This window comes from Sabethes cyaneus, chromosome 1, assembly GCF_943734655.1.
Source record: "Sabethes cyaneus chromosome 1, idSabCyanKW18_F2, whole genome shotgun sequence".
NCBI lineage: Eukaryota > Metazoa > Arthropoda > Insecta > Diptera > Culicidae > Sabethes > Sabethes cyaneus.
In genome coordinates, this window is record NC_071353.1 from 110,529,633 (window position 1) to 110,550,982 (window position 21,350).

General features: G+C 45.8%; 1 protein-coding gene across 1 annotated transcript in view; it reads right to left on the minus strand.

Moving 5' to 3' along the window:
• Nucleotides 1–931: 931 nt before the first annotated feature.
• LOC128746098 (serine/threonine-protein kinase 32B) overlaps nucleotides 932–21,350 on the minus strand; it is a 125,204-nt gene continuing 104,785 nt past the window's right edge. The window contains exons 6-8 of the mRNA XM_053843147.1: nucleotides 12,268–12,393; nucleotides 11,335–11,516; nucleotides 932–1,522 (exon numbers count right to left, since the gene is read on the minus strand). Coding sequence (XP_053699122.1) covers nucleotides 932–1,522; nucleotides 11,335–11,516; nucleotides 12,268–12,393 — 899 coding nt within the window. The remainder of the gene's footprint in view (nucleotides 1,523–11,334; nucleotides 11,517–12,267; nucleotides 12,394–21,350) is intronic.

Below are 21,350 nucleotides of genomic sequence, written 5' to 3' on the forward strand. Positions count from 1 at the left end.
TGAGTTGCTAATAGTTCACCTACACATTGAGTCTCACTGTTTGAACGGCAGTAGGCCGCGATTATGGTGATGCTTTATAGAAATGGCGAAATAATAAAGTATGCCTGTGCGATCTACTAGTTCTATTATAGTGATTTGTAGGGAAAAAGCAACGGTTGCTGAGTTAGGATTTTTACTATTCGAAAACTTGAAATAGAAAAAATGATCAAGGTTAACGGCTTATTTTGATTGTAATTTAATGGAGGAATAATATTATCATGGAGTGACTATGTTGTGGTAAAAATACGATTTTTACTGCGCTATATTCTGTGCGATGTTTGATTAATGTGCAGCGCCCATTCCTACTTTATGATTATTGTATGAATCTAGTGGTTTATGGTGAATTTCAGGTTGTGCTGAATTTTATTTCATGTATATGATTTCTAATTTATCCTTCGGTTATTATTGTTTTACAAAACTTCTGCACCATTTTCCTTTTATGTACTCAGTCTCAATTCTATGTAAATTGCTTGTGCATTTTCTATGTATGTTTCATTCTTTAGCGATGCACTCACAAGATAGATATTTAATATACCTGACAGCCACATGACAGCTGTTAAATAAGTAGAATCTTTACATGAGACATGAGTTTGGCTTGACCTGCTAAAAATCCGATACGTATGCATAGATCTTTCTAATTCAATCCTGTTTTCGTGCAAGCACTTCCATTGATTCGTTAATCGTTAAAGGGCTAAGTAAAACAACGCGATTTTTTTTGAACGTGATTTAATTTCCCACTTAATTTATCTCTAGTCTAGACCGAGACTCTCCAACTTTTAGAATTTAGTATGAAAACTCAAACAAACCAGAATACTGTACATTGCGAAAAAAGCACTTTCACCCTGAAGTTACCCCTGTGTTGGGCTACGTAAACAACCCACTAACACCACTACTAAATGCTGGGCTTCGGAGAAGGCGTTCGATCGATGTAGTCGAGACTGTCGTTGCCCTGCTCCCCCTGCCTCTGCTGCTGCTGTTGCTGCTGTGTTCTGTCCCCATTACTGTCGATTGTCGTTGGTTTCCCGTTCGGTGGTGCCGGCTCGTTGCCACCTTCGTGGATCGTTTCCAGCCGACCATCCACCTCGGAGCAGGCCATCGCCTGATCCAGTTCCTGCTGCCATTCGGATTCCTTCTGCTCCATCACTTTCCGTTTCTGCTCCTTAAAGCGGTTGTACACCAGAAACTGTTTCAGCAGTGCACTGTCCAGTTCACTCAGCTGATCCTGCCCGTTTTGGTTTTGGTTGTCGCGGTTGATCGAACGCTGCTTGGCTAAACGTTTCTTCTTCTTGTGCAACGGCTTCGCTTCGATGATCATTTCCTCTAGCTCGAGGCTCGGGTCGCAGTTCAGGTGATCCTTGGAAGGCTTGAACGGCGGATTGGTGTTCTTTGCTAGAATCTTATCGAAGCAAGTGCCGCGCAGCAGCTTGGTTTGCTGCAGTTCCCGCTGGCTGCTGATGCGCGGTCCTGGCTGGACGGTGAGTAGCTGGAAGGAGACAGCGAATGAGAGTGTCGGTTACTATTTGCTAAGAATCCAAAAACTCGCTAATTATGTCAGTACCCATGGCTGCCTGGTGACTGTGGTGAGCATGACTGGTACAAGTGACAATTGGATTCTGTTCAGAACTAACGAAAACTGTATAAAGGCCCAAACAGAATGCAGCGTTAACGCATCCGTCAGCGTCAATTTGACAGTAAACCCATGGGAAAACTGTCAGAATAACGCTGACGGACGCGTTGACGCAGCATTCTATTTGGGCCTTAAGTCACGTTTACCGCTTACTTTAGTGAATTACTTGAGCCGTTTTTGAGATATTTATGGTACCGACTGCTAAAATTGGGCTCCGACAGAAACGGCGTTGGAGTTTTTATTCGCTGAAACTGGAACGATTGCGCGGTACAAATATCAGTAACTTCGTCAATTTTTAGAATTCAAAATGTTAATCTTTCGAAATAATCTCAGTAATTTTCGTGGAAACGGAGCCACTATTGACACGAGGTCTTCAAACAGCAAAATTTTTAAGCTTGATTGGTTAAAAATGGTTAAAAAATGGGAATTACTCTTTCAATACGAAACAAAGGACTCTTCGTTCGCCAAGGGGCCCGACAATTTTGAAAAAAAAAAGTTGAAATTTCGTAAATTTGCAATGAAACAACTAACAAATGGCATAGTTCTGCAAAGAAGAAAGACAGGTCTTTCAAATTTTTTTGGTAGCCGTCCTGGATTTGGTCGCCATATTGGATTTTACGGCGTAAAATGGAAAATTAAGCGTCTGCTATAATTTAATCACTGAAAAAACTGATTGCCTGTAGCATGTTTTCAATTCTCACATCCAGCTTTCCACGAGCGATAATGGCGGATATTGAGTACAAGTGGGCACAATCTTTTGACTTGCATTGGAGGAGCGTCGAGTTCGCCCTGACGGAGTTACTATGATTCATGATTGTTTGTTGTTCGAGTGTAAAAATGTAAACATTATTTAATTTTGCAGATCAGCTGAAGTGGAACATAACTAAACAGATTCAAACTTTTATAGTGGTTTGGGGCCATAATTTGCTGAAGGCACTGGCTCAGAATACTTTTTCACAATCGTACGAATTAAACATTCGAAACATTACACATTAACGCAAACATTAACTTCATGTTGGTCGAGCCGTTGTCAAGTTTGCTCTCGAACAGCGTCTCGACTTGATAAGAAACTTTCCGTTGCGTATTTGGACATTCTCCCTGAAATTTGCGAAAACTGCAAAGCCACAATCCATAAAACTTCTTATCCGTTCAATTATGTTCCTCTTTAGCTGATCTGCAAAATTGAACAATGTTTACATTTTTACAATCGAACAACAAACAATCATGAATGTATCCAAAGTAACTCCGTCAGGGCGACGCTCCTCCAATGCAAGCCAAAGATTGTGCCCACTTGTGCTCAATATCCGCCATTATCGCTCGTGGAAAGCTGGATAGTGTTAAATCTTGTTAAATCTAAGCGGCCTAAGACTTGACGAATTCGCCGCCTCCAAGAACATGGCCATACGTAGTACCTTCTTCCAGCATAACCTCTACCATTGGTACTCCTGGAGATCACCCAACCAGACAGAATCACAAATCGACCACGTTCTGATAGATGGTCGGCACTTTTCAGACATTATCGACGTCAGAACCTATCAGGGCGCTAACATTGATTCGAATCACTACCTAGTAATGGTAACGATACGCCAAAGACTATCTGTTGTGAACAACATACGATACCGGCACCCGCCACGATATAATCTAGTGCGACTGAAGCAACCGGCGGTCGCCGAAAACTTCGCGTTATCTCTCGTAACCACGTTGCCGGACAAGAGTGTGCTGGATGAAGCCCCTCTTGAGGACTGTTTGAATGCCGTGTAAACAGTCATTAACAGCGTAGCAGAGAACGTCCTAGGCCGTGTGGCACCGAATCGACGTAACGAATGGTTTAACGAATGGTTTACCTGAGAAGAACGCAGCGCGGGTACAAATGCTGCGTAGAGCCACCCGTCAGAATGTGGAGCGATACAAACAGAAGCGGAGGCTGCAAACCCGACTCTTCAAGGAGAAGAAGCGCCACCAAGAGGAGAAGCAGTGCGAAGAACTCGAACAGCTGTACCGCTATCACGACACACGGAATTTCTATCAGAGACTCAACGGATCTCGCATAGGGTTTGTGCCGCGGGCCGAAATGTGCAGAGATAAAGATGGAGGTATCTTAACTGACGACCGTGCGGTAATCGAAAGGTGGAAGCAACACTATGATGAACACCTGAATGGCGCGCAGGCGGAAGACCATGATAGCGGAGGAAGTGACCACATTGGTGCAGCAAGCGACGAAGATGTGCCACCCCCATCGATAAGGGAAGTTAAAGAAGCCATCCAGCGGCTGAAGAACATCAAAGCAGCGGGAAAGGATGACATTGGAGCGGAACTTATTAAAATAGGCCCGGACAAGTTGGCCGGCTGTCTGCATCAACTGATTGTCAAGATTTGGGATACGGAACGACTACCGGAGGAGTGAAAAATCGGGGTTATCTGCCCTATCTACAAGAAAGGTGTTAAGCTGGATTGTGAGAACTACCGAGCAATCACTATCCTGAATGCTGCCCACAAAGTGCTGTCCCAAGTCCTCTTTCATCGACTATTGTCAATAGCCAATAGATTTGTGGGACCAGGCCGGCATCATGGAGGGTCGGTCTACAACGGACCAAATCTTCACCCAGCGGTAGATCCTCCGGAAGTGCCGCGAATTCCGAGTCCCCACGCACCACCTGTTCATCGATTTCAAAGCCGCATATGATAGCTGGATCCAGTGCTGTGTGAGAATCTCGGGTGGATTGTCGGACCCATTCGAATCTCGCAGGGGACTTCGACAAGGAGATGGCCTTTCCTGCCTGCTATTCAACATTGCGCTTGAAGGTGTTATAAGACGCGCGGCGATCGAAATGCGGGGCACGATTTTCAATAAATCCAGTTGATTTATCTGCTTTGCTGACGCCGTGGATGCTGTCGGCAGAACATTTGAGGCGGTGGAAGATCAGTACACCAGACTAAAACGCGAAGCAGAGAAGATTGGATTGAAGATAAATACATCTATAACGAAGTATATGCTGGCAGGCGGGACCGAGCGCGATAGGGCCCGCTTGGGCAATACCGTGGTAATCTACGGGGATAAGTTCGAGGTAGTTGACGAGTTCGTCGTATACCTTGGCTCACTGGCAACAGAGGACAACAATACCAGCCGTGAGATTAAAAGACGTATTATCAGCGGAAGTCGGGCCTACTACGGACTCCACAAACACTTGCGGTCGAACAATTTGAGCCTCCGTACAAAGTGCACACTGTACAAAACGCTAATTAGACCGGTTGTCCTCTACGGGTATGAAACGTGGACACTGCACTGCAATATGGCGGCCAAAGCCAAAGCCAAAGCCAATGACGCAGTGTCGAGGCCAAGTGTCCAACCAATCAAGTGCACTGAAGTCGCTTTTTACGCGGTTTGCTTTTTACGTGAATTTCGGAATTTACACGGTTTTTGACGTAGGACTACGTCTTTCAGGAAGGTAGCTAGTATAGGGGGTCATAAAAAAAAATGAGGGTTTTGAGCGCTAATAGCTCAGCGGTTTTCCGATCGATTTTCAATATTTTTGCACCAATCGATCGGAAAATCTTCTACGCACCCACATAATGAAGAGAACTATTGATGCGAACTATTGAAAAATTGGATATAATGGAGCATTGTCCACCTAGAAATATTTACACCGTTCAATCGGAAAATCGAATTGGGAAATATAGAAAACTATTGATTTGCAATGCACGTCATTGAAAAATTGAAAATAAATCTAGCTCGGTCTAACTAGAAATTGTCGCTTCGTGATTGGTTGAAATAATTTCCAATTATTTTCATACTGCACGTCTTCTTAAGCATGATTCGTGACATAGTTACGTCAATGGTTTTATAGTATTTATTGTACCGTTTCTAGCATAATCTGTTCTATAGTGGTTTAACATAACGATGTTACGTGTTCTTAACAAACGCACCGGTGCATAGAAGTTAAGGTTTTCTAGTATAATTTCGGAATTTATACGTTGTTAATCTGTATCATTTACAAACAGAAACATAACAATCACTCTTCTTTTTTTAAGTGTTTCGATGTTGATGAACATGCAACGAGATTCATACGGTGGAAGAGGAAATGAATTCCAATCCAGCATTCTGGGTGCACATAATAAAAATTGTTTTTGTACAGATTCGATACGACTGGAATGCACTTCTTGATAAGTAGACCATGCGGAAATGCGGAAGAGGACCCCAATCCTCGGTGTAATGCGACCCGTGCCTAGGGATGAATGCTTGGGGGGGGGTCTAATAAAATTTCCCAAGGTCGAACGGAGCCTGCAGACCACCCTGTGCAGTACATTGCTCCCTCTGTTCCAAGCTGGTAAAGGACAGTTGATTTTCTCCCCAGCAGAGTACAACCATCGCCATGGAAAACCTTTCAAAAACAATTGATGGAGCAACCAGCGACTCCCAAGAGTTGGTGATGAACACCGGAGTAGGTGTAGAGGTGGCGCACGCCGGTAGACCGAAAGTGCGCACTCCGATCGGCACTTTCGATACTGGTGGACTCAGGGATGGAAGAGGACTTTAACCTCGACAGCATGTCGCTGGAAGGAGGACTCTAGGCTTCATCCCTGATCCTAAACTCACCAACAGGGAATGCGGAGAGTGACGCGGATAACCTTCCCGATCCAGCGACGCTGCCTGAAGTCAAGGGGCAACCTGAGACTTTCGGAGATGTGGCCAAGCGTCTCTCCAATGCGCAAAGGCGACGGCAGAAGTGGTATCGTAGCAAGGGCTACTCAAAGGAGGAAGCGGAGGAACTCGCCCTTCTGCCGGCCGGCCAGCCTGCCCAGCGGGACCTGGTCGTTACCAAAAGGCAACGATCTGCTGATACGGCGTCCCCGAATATCAGCAACAAAGGTCCCACTAAAAAGAGACCACGCAGCCGAGCCTTCGCGGATCCTTTGGCACCAAAACCACCCTCGAGGTGCACATACAGGAAAATAGTGGATGCTTTCAGCGTAGCCGTTTCCCTGCTCACTACGGATCAGCTTCAGACTGTCCGCGCCATTCTTCTGGATCATATTGCTGACCAGGAGACTCTAGACATTAGGCCAAAGTTCAGGAGCTGCTAGTTCAAGAACGGCTACTTGACACTGGCTTGCTCTGACCAGAACACGGTCAAATGGCTGGATCAAACGGCATCTACTCTCGTCCCGTGGGAAGGGGCACAACTATGGGCCTACGACACGAAGGACCTGCCGAAGGCACTTACCTTCATAGGGTACTTCCAGGACAGTGTCGGCACCACGGACGAGAGAATTTTGAGATTCCTCCAGAATCAGAACGACGGCTTTTCAACACAAGCGTGGCCGATACGCCGTCGCAATGTGTTTGGAAATACCGTCGAACTGTTGATGGAGGTTGACCAAAAATCGGCAAGCCAGACCGCCGAGCAGCGCTTTATGCTAAACTATATGTTTGGCAAAGCACGCATGCGACAGGTTGGCAGAGGTCTGATCAACACAGTCGAGAAAGGTAAGAGCGGAACTCCCTTCTGGGAGCGCCCCGCCACCACCAAGACAATGCAATCCCGCAACGTTAAGGTTGGAAAGTGCGGAGCTTCCCCCCGGGAGTGCCCCGCCACCACCCAAACAATGCACTCCTGCGAAGACTAGACGGGCGCAGCGAAAACCTCGCAAGAGGCGTACGTAGCAACCACCAGTCGATAGCAAACCTCAGAGGTTCAATCCGCCGTTAAGTGCGGGTCGGACATCTCTGGCCTGTCGCCTGCAGCAACAGAAGTCTGCCGGTGTGGGCAACTCGACTCGGTCGCTCAACTCATCGAAAACGCTGCTTGTATCCGTACGCCAAGGCTCGACCCATCATTGGATCAAGCTGAAAACGGTAATCCTGCCACAATATGAGCAGCTTTCGCTGCGTTCAGGTGAACCTTCACCATGCCAAGGGCGCATCTAGTGTCCTAAGCCGGAGGTTCACCAATGAGCAGCTGAGTGCTGCTCTGATCCAGGAGCCATGGATTAACGATACCACAATCCTCGGTCTATCCGGCGCTAATGGTAAGTTGATCTATTGCAATACACAGTCCAAGCCGAGGACTGCCATTCTGTTAAATAAGAAAATAATATTTTCTCCAATTACAGAATTCATCCAACGCGATGTCGTTGCCATAACGGTGGTAGTCCCGACTACTAGAGGGAAGCAGGAGATAGTCGTTGCGTCCGCCTACTTTCCAGGGGACAAGGACGAAATACCACCGCCCGAGGTTGCTGAACTTGTGTGGTACTGCAGGGCAGTCAACAAGCCGTACGTGATAGGCTGCGACGCAAATGCGCAGCACACGATATGGGGAAACTCGGACACAAATAGCAGGGGTGAGTACCTACTTGAATATCTTACTTCTAACGATGTCAATGTAATCAATGTAGGGAATGACCCCACCTTTATAAACGCTATCAGACGAGGTCCTAGACCTTACTCTATGTAGCGCCTCTATAGCTGAGAAAGTCAAAAATTGACATGTCTCTGATGAACCAAGTTTATTAGACCACAGACATATCATTTTCGACATCGAGGTTCTCTAAAGAGAGAACAATTCAGGAACCCGAGGAAAACCAATTGGAGTTCCTTTAGGGATCATCTGATTGCCTCACGTAATTCCTGTCACAATAATATACGAACTCCAGTTGAGCTGGATATCGCCGCTAGTGACCTGCAATGTAGGATCATAGACGCGTATAACACAAACTGTCCCGTAAACACGCGAACAGTTTGCCGTAATGTGCCCTGGTGGAATGAGACGCTTAGCAATCTCCGACGGAAGGCAAGGCGTCTGTTCAACAGGGCCAAAACCACGTCTAAATGGGAAGACTACAGAGCTTCCCTCACAAAATACAACGCTGAGCTGCTACGAAAAGCCAAGAGGAAATCACGAGTTAGATTTTGTGAAAGCATTCAAACTCTGCCAGAGACTACGCGTCTGGAGAAAGCGATGTCCAAGTACCACTACAATGGTCTAGGGTAATTAAAAAGAGAATGGGAATCTCACTGTTACCACCAAGGAAACTCTGGAAGTTCTAATGAACACGCACTTCCCTGGTTCGACAGTGACCACTGGACAAGACATAGGCGGGCAACATCGGAATGGGTCATTACACAATGTGCCTAACGATTCGGTTCTACTTGCACGCCGATTGATTACGGAGGCTTTGATCAATTGGGCACTCAGCTCTTTTGAACCAATGAAATCTCCAGGTTCGGATGGTATTCTACACATTTTCTTACAAAAAACGGACGGTGGAGGATCAGCTCAGCAATTTATTGGTCCTGAACCGTTTCTGAGCACCTCCACATCCGCCGTAAAAGGCGAACTGATGACATGGGAAAAGCTAGAAATAGCATTCCGTTGGAATCAAGCACAGGGTTGTAGACAAGCCAAACAGCCAAACCCTGCAGTAGCTAAAAGACTACTCCATTTAACTCGTAGTGAACTATGCACAATCACGGGACTCCTAACAGGACACAGCCCCGCTCTTTATCATTTAAAGAATATCGGCAAGGTATCATCCGACACCTGCCGCCTTTGTAACTCTGAACCTGAAAGTTCAGCGCATCTGCTCTGCTATTGCGGAGCTCATGCATTATCAAGGCACAACTTCTTAGGAAGTTTCCCTCTTACTCCATATCAGGTATGGAGCCAAAGTCCCAAAACGGTCATTGGCTTTATAAACCATGTAGTACCGAATTGGGGCACAGGATTACAACTATCCCGCTCAACTCCATCAATGGGTATGAGCGGTCCGTAAACTGTGTACAGCAATCGGGGCCTGCCACAAAAGACGATGATTAAGACTGTCGCAGTATACTTTTACCCCAATGCCCTTCCGGCATACAAAAAAAAAAGTAGACCAAACTACACTACAGTATTCTAAAATGGATCTCACATAGGTAACGTATAAATTTTTTATAGTAAAAGGGTCCTTGAAGTGGTAGCTAAATCTTTTAATAAACTAAGCATTACCCAAGCAGCACTTGCAACATCTTCTATGTTGCTATTAATTCTTGCTTAAATTGCAAAAAACTTCATCGGTTATAGTATTCAACCACGCAACAAATAAGCAACTTCATGTTATTAATACGTTGGATTCAAGTTATCCAATACTTATTGGCTGTCACAAATATATTAGTCTGTATCTAGTAACATGGAAGTTGATCGCAACATCGTGTTAATATAATGTCATTGCTAAACAATAATGTCACATGATGTTGCATCATGTTGATTACGGCATATTTTTAAATAAAATGTAACCAAACAAATACAATCAATATAACATCATATTCCGCCATATTTTTATGAAAAAATATTTTTTAACGAAGAAATGTTTTTATTGTAACAATAATTACACGAACATTCATCAGGAATCCATGGCAACTCCGAGGCTCGAGATTCAAGTTGTTCGACAAAGACCCTTTTCACCTCAGGATTCTCCAATCGGACGGCGGACACGTGCGACGCGCAGACGTATCTCAGCGATAACAAGATGATGGTCGGATGCAATATCAGCGCTGCGTTTGATGCGTACATCAAGAAGGCTCCTTCGCCATTTCCGGCTGTTGCAGATGTGGTCGATTTGGTTCTCTGTTCGGCTTGCCATGGCGTAGTACTGATTGTCAGAGGTAAATTTGTCGTATGCAAGGAGCTCCAAATACCACTATTTCGTAGGGGTTACAATTACTCTAAAATTGGAAAAGTGAATGACGACTCATTTTTGCTTAAATTTAATTAAAGTGTAAACACGCGTCATTACTTTGTTCGATTTCAAAAGCAATTTTTATACCCACAATAAAAGTTATATTCATAAAAATATATTAATTGTGTTTTAACGGGCGAGTTGAATGAAGTAAAAACAATTTCCTGAACATAATTTTTATTTCTTTTACTAGGAAAGACTCCCTAGCGATGATATTAAATACAAACATGCTTCAAAAAGACCGGAGAGATTCTAGCGACTGTAATTGTGTCTCGTGAGATGAAAATAAAAACGAAAAACGCAATACAATAAAACACCTGGATAATATCACAATTCATCATACTGTAGACCACGGCAATGATATCCAATTACGAAAAAGACTCATCAAATTTAAAACCGCCCAGAGATCTGCCGAAGGATACATCGCATAGCACCAAAAAAAACAGTCCAAAATGCATCGCCGTAACTTTGCACGCCATTTTGCGCTACCCAGGGGGAAATAGGAAATGGCGTGCAGCAACCGTGAGTCGGTGGTGTCGTGAAATAAATTGTACGAAACAATTCCATCCAATTCCTCAGCGCGAAAACAGCACTAAAGGTATAGAAGCCAGCAAGCCAGAAATGGTAAAATCATTTATTACGAGTAAAATTAAAGATAATTGATGATAATTGCATTTCTGCTGTAGGTGCTTCGCGCAAAAAAGTGCTATTTCGTTCGCGTGGCTTCGCTTTCGTGTACGTCGAGAAATGCACGCTTTCCGTGCAGGCAACTTCAGCTTCCGGTAAAATAATTGTACGCCAACATTGCAGGTCAGGACCAGTCCTTGTTGCTTGGTATCGTTTCCACTCGATACAGAGTTCGGCTCTGAACGGATTCAATCGGTTTTAAAGGGTGCATTTGGACATGGAAAGTAAGCAAACAAAGGATTGACGTAATTCATGGCGCTTACCTTACTGAGCAGATCGATAAAGTTGTCACTCCAGTGGCGGGGAAAATGTGGCTGAGTGTTTAGAATGTTTTTCACCTCGACTAGCGGTGTCGCGGAATGCACCACGAACGGCCGGATGCCGGAGCGCATCTCGTATGCAACGATCCCCAAGGACCACCAGTCAACCGGGTAGCTGTATCCGGCTGTGGAAGGAAGAAATGAGAAACAAACAAACAGTTATACTAAACTAAACGAGTGTGACGGAGGAATTGCAACTATGAGTTGCACCGGAAACTGCACAATTTCAGTGAAACAATTAAAGTTGGAAGACATAATTTTTATATAGAATTTTACGACGTTCCTTAGAATTTACATCAACAATACAAAAATAATGGAATTACACATTATAGAAACATCTAAATTATATAGTTTTCAAAACAATCTGGGTACGAATAGACGCTCATCTTCTAGGCATCACTATGTCTGGTATCCAAACAAATTCTTTCAGATTGCCATCCCAACGTACAAAAATTTAAAATTAAATTGCTTTCTCATCATACTTTTCTCCGAACTTCATCACACGGGCTCAGCTCACTTCCCGTGTGACAAGTCATCATCTTAGGGACCATTTATTTCCCACAAGCTTCTGAGCTGGGTCAGACCAACACCTTCCGTCGTTCGCTTCGGAATACTTGAGCATTCACACAAACGCATAAACACCATTCATGTGCCTCCCGGTGGGATTTTGTGTCATCGCCTTGATCCAACACTCCCGGGTTCTGTGCTACTTTTACTGTGTACTTCCCGACCGCACCACACCACACCAGACTGTGCTCGTTTAATAAAATATGTATATTAATATTTTCTTGCCCCTTCGCGTTGTCACCAGCCTCCTCTCTTCCCTCCTCCTCCTCATCCTCCTCCTTCTCATCCTTCACCATCACGGACACTTACCGATCTCCTCTAAGGCACACATAAAAACTTCCGGAGCCATGTACGGCTTCGTTCCGGACATGCTGCAGGCTAAACCGTCCGGCGGCAAACGGGTTGCAATGTTAAAGTCGGTCAGATGTGCGTGTCCTGTGGGGGAAGAAAAAGAAAACACAATTAAAACTCGGCTGTCTGTCGTACTTTCTTTCGTATGTAGGAAAATCAACACTAATGGAGACTGGGGGAGCAGAAAACCTATCTAGGCTTAATGGGGTTAACGAACAGGCAGATTGTGCATGTTGTTACATTACTTTAAAAAGTTTAAAGAGTTTAAAGTTTCTACAAGCTATGTAGAGCTTATAGATTTTTAAATGGTTTATTAGTAAACTAGCTGACCCGAAAAACTTCGCGTTGCCACAAATTAATCTGTGTTGTACATAAATTATGAATCTCGGATGACCTTTGTCACAATCTTGAGTTTTGCAAGTTTCTGGGGAGTTCATGGGTGTTTTAATATACAAATTTTCCTCACAGTAAAGTAGAAAACAACTCCCACCATTGCTTAGCCTGATAAAATAAAGCGGATGGCATTTAAATATTCGCCATCATTACAAACCATTCCGCCGAATACCATTTTGCGGAATACCAATTCTTGGTTGACCATAACGCGGAATATAGAATTTCGCAGAATACCATTTCGCGAAAAACCTTACGCGGGATGTACCATTTCACGGAAAATCTTTGCGTAGAAAGTTGTAGCTGGCCGGAAGGCCGCTAAGTGTTTCCGTCTTCTAAATGCCTTCAGGACGTGCTAAACGAGTGACTTTAGCGCCACCTCTAATGAGGGACACTCGTCAGATGGAATTTGCCCAGCTTGAAACCTGATCTCAGGGCAGGTTTTGAATAAAGTCCCGAAACGGCGTATAGTGCGAAGAGCTTTTAAAGGCCGAAAGAATTACTCCGTTCGACGTACGATGGAGCCACTGCTCCGCTTAGTGATTATCACAACCGTCTTACCGACGCACGAGAACTCGCAGCGCCTCAAAAGTGTTTTCTCATCACCGGTCGAACGTACTCAACCAATCTAGCTATCTCGCTTCAGCGCAGCAGAGGGGTCATTTACCGGTAACCCTCCGGAGTACAATAACGACAAAAAAGGAAATCTAAACAACGTACGCGGAATGTGAGAAGTTCTTTCGGACAAGATTATCTGATTGGGAAGCGCTTTATCTTATTTAACGGTTACAGCTGCATTTATTGCTTGGTAGGGTTAGTGGTGTACATTGGTTCAGTCACGTGTTATGTTCCTTACTCTCTCTAGTGGTTTGCTTCCCTACTAACTCCTACTGTGCGGTCAGATCAAGCACGCTCACCATTGGTCGAACGACTGAAGCACACTCGGTAAAAGCTCTCGAGTGGCAATAAAGCAAGAAGGTGTGTGGTGTGTGTGTGTGTGTAGTGAGTGATTACGGCCGGCTCAATGAGCTATTTTTACTCACGCAGGTTAAGTAGATCGTTGCGGGCTATTTTTAGATGCCAGCTGCTGCAAAGCTCCGGTATCGTGGATGTCGTCCAGAATGCGATGATGCGCCAATTATGCGCGATGGCTGAATAGGAGTATTGTCAGCAATGGCGTTGCTCGCGCCGACAAAATGGCACCGGAAGCTGACGAACAATGCTCCGGGGGTTGAACAATGGCCGGACAATTAAACAACGGTGATCTCGGCCGCGCAAAAATGGCGTGGCGCTGATCGGCGTCAAATGTAAATTGCCGCAATTACCGACTTTCGGTGGCACAGTCGATACCTTCGAATCCGTCGTGGGTCAGCAGCGTGGGTGCGGGACGTAAAGCTGTGCTAGTATACGGCTGGCGGAGAAAGAGGCAAAAACAAAGCCAAAAAGAGAAGCCGTCTACCGGCTGAATGGCGTTTTCAGCAATTTGTTACACACACAATCAACTCTCACTCTTACCTTCTCGCTAAACAACTTGCACACAAAAAAGCGTCCGTAGACGTAACAATGACCGCACTCTAACACGACCGCACTAGCTTTCAACCTATGGAACATACAATTTTGAATCAAATCTTCAAGCAAATCTCACATTCTAAGCTTACAACAATTCACGCACGCGAACACTCAAATCACACTGCTGCCTGCTTTCACGATCCAGATCGAAATGGTCGAATGGCAGTTCTGTAATCCTCAGAAAAGATTGCGAAGCATATTCGGTAGTCGTGATCGGAAGTACGTTTCGTGAAACGACTCGTAAACGATTGTTTATGGCTAAGCGTGCATGACTTCATCTCCTTCTTCCTTCCGTCCTTTATCCGCGTTTTCGTGTCTCTACCCGCTTCGGCATTTAGTGAGACGGAAACATCGTCAGGAAATGGCTTTGAAATGTGCTGAATTTTGAAAGTAGCTGAGTATTTGTATACAAGTTTCTTGCTTGCGATTATGGTACAATATCGAATAGTGAACGTAAGTGACTGAAATTTGAATTATTAATTTCCTAAAATAGTAGCCATGCTACAAAGTACCATTTCGCAGGGGTGACCCAACTGAAGGAAAGTAATAGAGGTCTGTAGATCTAGGAAAATAAATAAATCAAGATAGAGGTGATCCTTACGGGGGGCTGCCCCCCGCAGTGGCAGGCGCTTCCGATGGCAGGTCGCTGGCAATACTCGCGGCCTGTGGCCGTCTCGCGCTGAATTATATAATGTTACTATTGATAGTTTTTGGTGGTCTTGTTATTGATTGATGTTTTATGAAAGAGTCTAAAATTTCCCGAGTTCGATTAGTTTTTGAGTTACGCAAAAATTTCTGTTTTATTTGTATGATAGTCCTTATCCCCCTACCACAGGGGTGAGGGGTCTCAAACCATCATTAAAAAAATTCCTGCCTCCAAAACCCCCCACATGCCAAATTTGGTTCCATTTGCTTGATTACTTTTCGAGTTATGAGGAAATTTGTATTTCATTTGTATGGGAGCCCCGCCTCCTAAAAAGGTAAGGGGTCCTAATTCATCATAGAAAAATTTCATGCCTCCAAAAACACCCACATGCCAAATATCGTTCCATTTGATTACTTAGTTCTCGAGTTATGAGGATATTTGTATTTCATTTGTTTAGAAGCCCCCACTCCTAAAGTGGGGAGAGGTTTCAATTCACCATAGAAAAAATTCTTGTCTTCAAAAACACCCACATGTAAAATTTTGTTAAATTTGCTTGATTAATTCTCGAGTTATGCAGAAATTTGTGTTTGATTTGTATGGGAGCCCCCCTCTTAGTGGGGGGAGGGGTCTTTTGCCATCGAGAGAACCTTCCGTAGCCCCAAAAACCCCCACATGCAAATTTTCATGCCGATCGGTTCAGTAGTTTTCGATTCTAAAAGGAACATGGGGACAGACAGACAGACAGACAGACAGACAGACAGACAGACAGACAGACAGACAGACAGACAGACAGACAGACAGACAGACAGACAGACAGACAGACAGACAGACAGACAGACAGACAGACAGACAGACAGACAGACAGACAGACAGACAGACAGACAGACAGACAGACAGACAGACAGACAGACAGACAGACAGACAGACAGACAGACAGACAGACAGACAGACAGACAGACAGACAGACAGACAGACAGACAGACAGACAGACAGACAGACAGACAGACAGACAGACAGACAGACAGACAGACAGACAGACAGACAGACAGACAGACAGACAGACAGACAGACAGACAGACAGACAGACAGACAGACAGACAGACAGACAGACAGACAGACAGACAGACAGACAGACAGACAGACAGACAGACAGACAGACAGACAGACAGACAGACAGACAGACAGACAGACAGACAGACAGACAGACAGACAGACAGACAGACAGACAGACAGACAGACAGACAGACAGACAGACAGACAGACAGACAGACAGACAGACAGACAGACAGACAGACAGACAGACAGACAGACAGACAGACAGACAGACAGACAGACAGACAGACAGACAGACAGACAGACAGACAGACAGACAGACAGACAGACAGACAGACAGACAGACAGACAGACAGACAGACAGACAGACAGACAGACAGACAGACAGACAGACAGACAGACAGACAGACAGACAGACAGACAGACAGACAGACAGACAGACAGACAGACAGACAGACAGACAGACAGACAGACAGACAGACAGACAGACAGACAGACAGACAGACAGACAGACAGACAGACAGACAGACAGACAGACAGACAGACAGACAGACAGACAGACAGACAGACAGACAGACAGACAGACAGACAGACAGACAGACAGACAGACAGACAGACAGACAGACAGACAGACAGACAGACAGACAGACAGACAGACAGACAGACAGACAGACAGACAGACAGACAGACAGACAGACAGACAGACAGACAGACAGACAGACAGACAGACAGACAGACAGACAGACAGACAGACAGACAGACAGACAGACAGACAGACAGACAGACAGACAGACAGACAGACAGACAGACAGACAGACAGACAGACAGACAGACAGACAGACAGACAGACAGACAGACAGACAGACAGACAGACAGACAGACAGACAGACAGACAGACAGACAGACAGACAGACAGACAGACAGACAGACAGACAGACAGACAGACAGACAGACAGACAGACAGACAGACAGACAGACAGACAGACAGACAGACAGACAGACAGACAGACAGACAGACAGACAGACAGACAGACAGACAGACAGACAGACAGACAGACAGACAGACAGACAGACAGACAGACAGACAGACAGACAGACAGACAGACAGACAGACAGACAGACAGACAGACAGACAGACAGACAGACAGACAGACAGACAGACAGACAGACAGACAGACAGACAGACAGACAGACAGACAGACAGACAGACAGACAGACAGACAGACAGACAGACAGACAGACAGACAGACAGACAGACAGACAGACAGACAGACAGACAGACAGACAGACAGACAGACAGACAGACAGACAGACAGACAGACAGACAGACAGACAGACAGACAGACAGACAGACAGACAGACAGACAGACAGACAGACAGACAGACAGACAGACAGACAGACAGACAGACAGACAGACAGACAGACAGACAGACAGACAGACAGACAGACAGACAGACAGACAGACAGACAGACAGACAGACAGACAGACAGACAGACAGACAGACAGACAGACAGACAGACAGACAGACAGACAGACAGACAGACAGACAGACAGACAGACAGACAGACAGACAGACAGACAGACAGACAGACAGACAGACAGACAGACAGACAGACAGACAGACAGACAGACAGACAGACAGACAGACAGACAGACAGACAGACAGACAGACAGACAGACAGACAGACAGACAGACAGACAGACAGACAGACAGACAGACAGACAGACAGACAGACAGACAGACAGACAGACAGACAGACAGACAGACAGACAGACAGACAGACAGACAGACAGACAGACAGACAGACAGACAGACAGACAGACAGACAGACAGACAGACAGACAGACAGACAGACAGACAGACAGACAGACAGACAGACAGACAGACAGACAGACAGACAGACAGACAGACAGACAGACAGACAGACAGACAGACAGACAGACAGACAGACAGACAGACAGACAGACAGACAGACAGACAGACAGACAGACAGACAGACAGACAGACAGACAGACAGACAGACAGACAGACAGACAGACAGACAGACAGACAGACAGACAGACAGACAGACAGACAGACAGACAGACAGACAGACAGACAGACAGACAGACAGACAGACAGACAGACAGACAGACAGACAGACAGACAGACAGACAGACAGACAGACAGACAGACAGACAGACAGACAGACAGACAGACAGACAGACAGACAGACAGACAGACAGACAGACAGACAGACAGACAGACAGACAGACAGACAGACAGACAGACAGACAGACAGACAGACAGACAGACAGACAGACAGACAGACAGACAGACAGACAGACAGACAGACAGACAGACAGACAGACAGACAGACAGACAGACAGACAGACAGACAGACAGACAGACAGACAGACAGACAGACAGACAGACAGACAGACAGACAGACAGACAGACAGACAGACAGACAGACAGACAGACAGACAGACAGACAGACAGACAGACAGACAGACAGACAGACAGACAGACAGACAGACAGACAGACAGACAGACAGACAGACAGACAGACAGACAGACAGACAGACAGACAGACAGACAGACAGACAGACAGACAGACAGACAGACAGACAGACAGACAGACAGACAGACAGACAGACAGACAGACAGACAGACAGACAGACAGACAGACAGACAGACAGACAGACAGACAGACAGACAGACAGACAGACAGACAGACAGACAGACAGACAGACAGACAGACAGACAGACAGACAGACAGACAGACAGACAGACAGACAGACAGACAGACAGACAGACAGACAGACAGACAGACAGACAGACAGACAGACAGACAGACAGACAGACAGACAGACAGACAGACAGACAGACAGACAGACAGACAGACAGACAGACAGACAGACAGACAGACAGACAGACAGACAGACAGACAGACAGACAGACAGACAGACAGACAGACAGACAGACAGACAGACAGACAGACAGACAGACAGACAGACAGACAGACAGACAGACAGACAGACAGACAGACAGACAGACAGACAGACAGACAGACAGACAGACAGACAGACAGACAGACAGACAGACAGACAGACAGACAGACAGACAGACAGACAGACAGACAGACAGACAGACAGACAGACAGACAGACAGACAGACAGACAGACAGACAGACAGACAGACAGACAGACAGACAGACAGACAGACAGACAGACAGACAGACAGACAGACAGACAGACAGACAGACAGACAGACAGACAGACAGACAGACAGACAGACAGACAGACAGACAGACAGACAGACAGACAGACAGACAGACAGACAGACAGACAGACAGACAGACAGACAGACAGACAGACAGACAGACAGACAGACAGACAGACAGACAGACAGACAGACAGACAGACAGACAGACAGACAGACAGACAGACAGACAGACAGACAGACAGACAGACAGACAGACAGACAGACAGACAGACAGACAGACAGACAGACAGACAGACAGACAGACAGACAGACAGACAGACAGACAGACAGACAGACAGACAGACAGACAGACAGACAGACAGACAGACAGACAGACAGACAGACAGACAGACAGACAGACAGACAGACAGACAGACAGACAGACAGACAGACAGACAGACAGACAGACAGACAGACAGACAGACAGACAGACAGACAGACAGACAGACAGACAGACAGACAGACAGACAGACAGACAGACAGACAGACAGACAGACAGACAGACAGACAGACAGACAGACAGACAGACAGACAGACAGACAGACAGACAGACAGACAGACAGACAGACAGACAGACAGACAGACAGACAGACAGACAGACAGACAGACAGACAGACAGACAGACAGACAGACAGACAGACAGACAGACAGACAGACAGACAGACAGACAGACAGACAGACAGACAGACAGACAGACAGACAGACAGACAGACAGACAGACAGACAGACAGACAGACAGACAGACAGACAGACAGACAGACAGACAGACAGACAGACAGACAGACAGACAGACAGACAGACAGACAGACAGACAGACAGACAGACAGACAGACAGACAGACAGACAGACAGACAGACAGACAGACAGACAGACAGACAGACAGACAGACAGACAGACAGACAGACAGACAGACAGACAGACAGACAGACAGACAGACAGACAGACAGACAGACAGACAGACAGACAGACAGACAGACAGACAGACAGACAGACAGACAGACAGACAGACAGACAGACAGACAGACAGACAGACAGACAGACAGACAGACAGACAGACAGACAGACAGACAGACAGACAGACAGACAGACAGACAGACAGACAGACAGACAGACAGACAGACAGACAGACAGACAGACAGACAGACAGACAGACAGACAGACAGACAGACAGACAGACAGACAGACAGACAGACAGACAGACAGACAGACAGACAGACAGACAGACAGACAGACAGACAGACAGACAGACAGACAGACAGACAGACAGACAGACAGACAGACAGACAGACAGACAGACAGACAGACAGACAGACAGACAGACAGACAGACAGACAGACAGACAGACAGACAGACAGACAGACAGACAGACAGACAGACAGACAGACAGACAGACAGACAGACAGACAGACAGACAGACAGACAGACAGACAGACAGACAGACAGACAGACAGACAGACAGACAGACAGACAGACAGACAGACAGACAGACAGACAGACAGACAGACAGACAGACAGACAGACAGACAGACAGACAGACAGACAGACAGACAGACAGACAGACAGACAGACAGACAGACAGACAGACAGACAGACAGACAGACAGACAGACAGACAGACAGACAGACAGACAGACAGACAGACAGACAGACAGACAGACAGACAGACAGACAGACACACTCCATAAAATCAGAAGGGTTGTGTACAAGACACGACTGCATATATAGGTGACGCAGGAATGCGTATATGTATACATGTATACATGTATACATGCTATATGCAAAGAGTCGAGAACCAGGAGAGCAGAGAAACCGCGGAGATGTTCCACATAAAGATACTGGGGGAAGAAAAAACTGTAAACCTACAGCGTGAATGTGGAACATTCAACGCAATGTATAACGGTTTGGTCACTAAGCTACGGCAGTGTGAACAGAGCAAGCAGGCAATGGTTACTCGTCGGCAGCGGACGCAGCATTAGCAATGTGCTAAGAAAATAGACTGACGAAAATGTAAGCTTTTTATTTGTTTTTGTAATGTAAATTTGTGAAAAGAAAAATGTGTTTAGAATTTGTATAAATTAGTTGACCAAAAATAAAAATTTTCCAGGCGTCTGACGATGGGCGAAGCATAGTAGCCA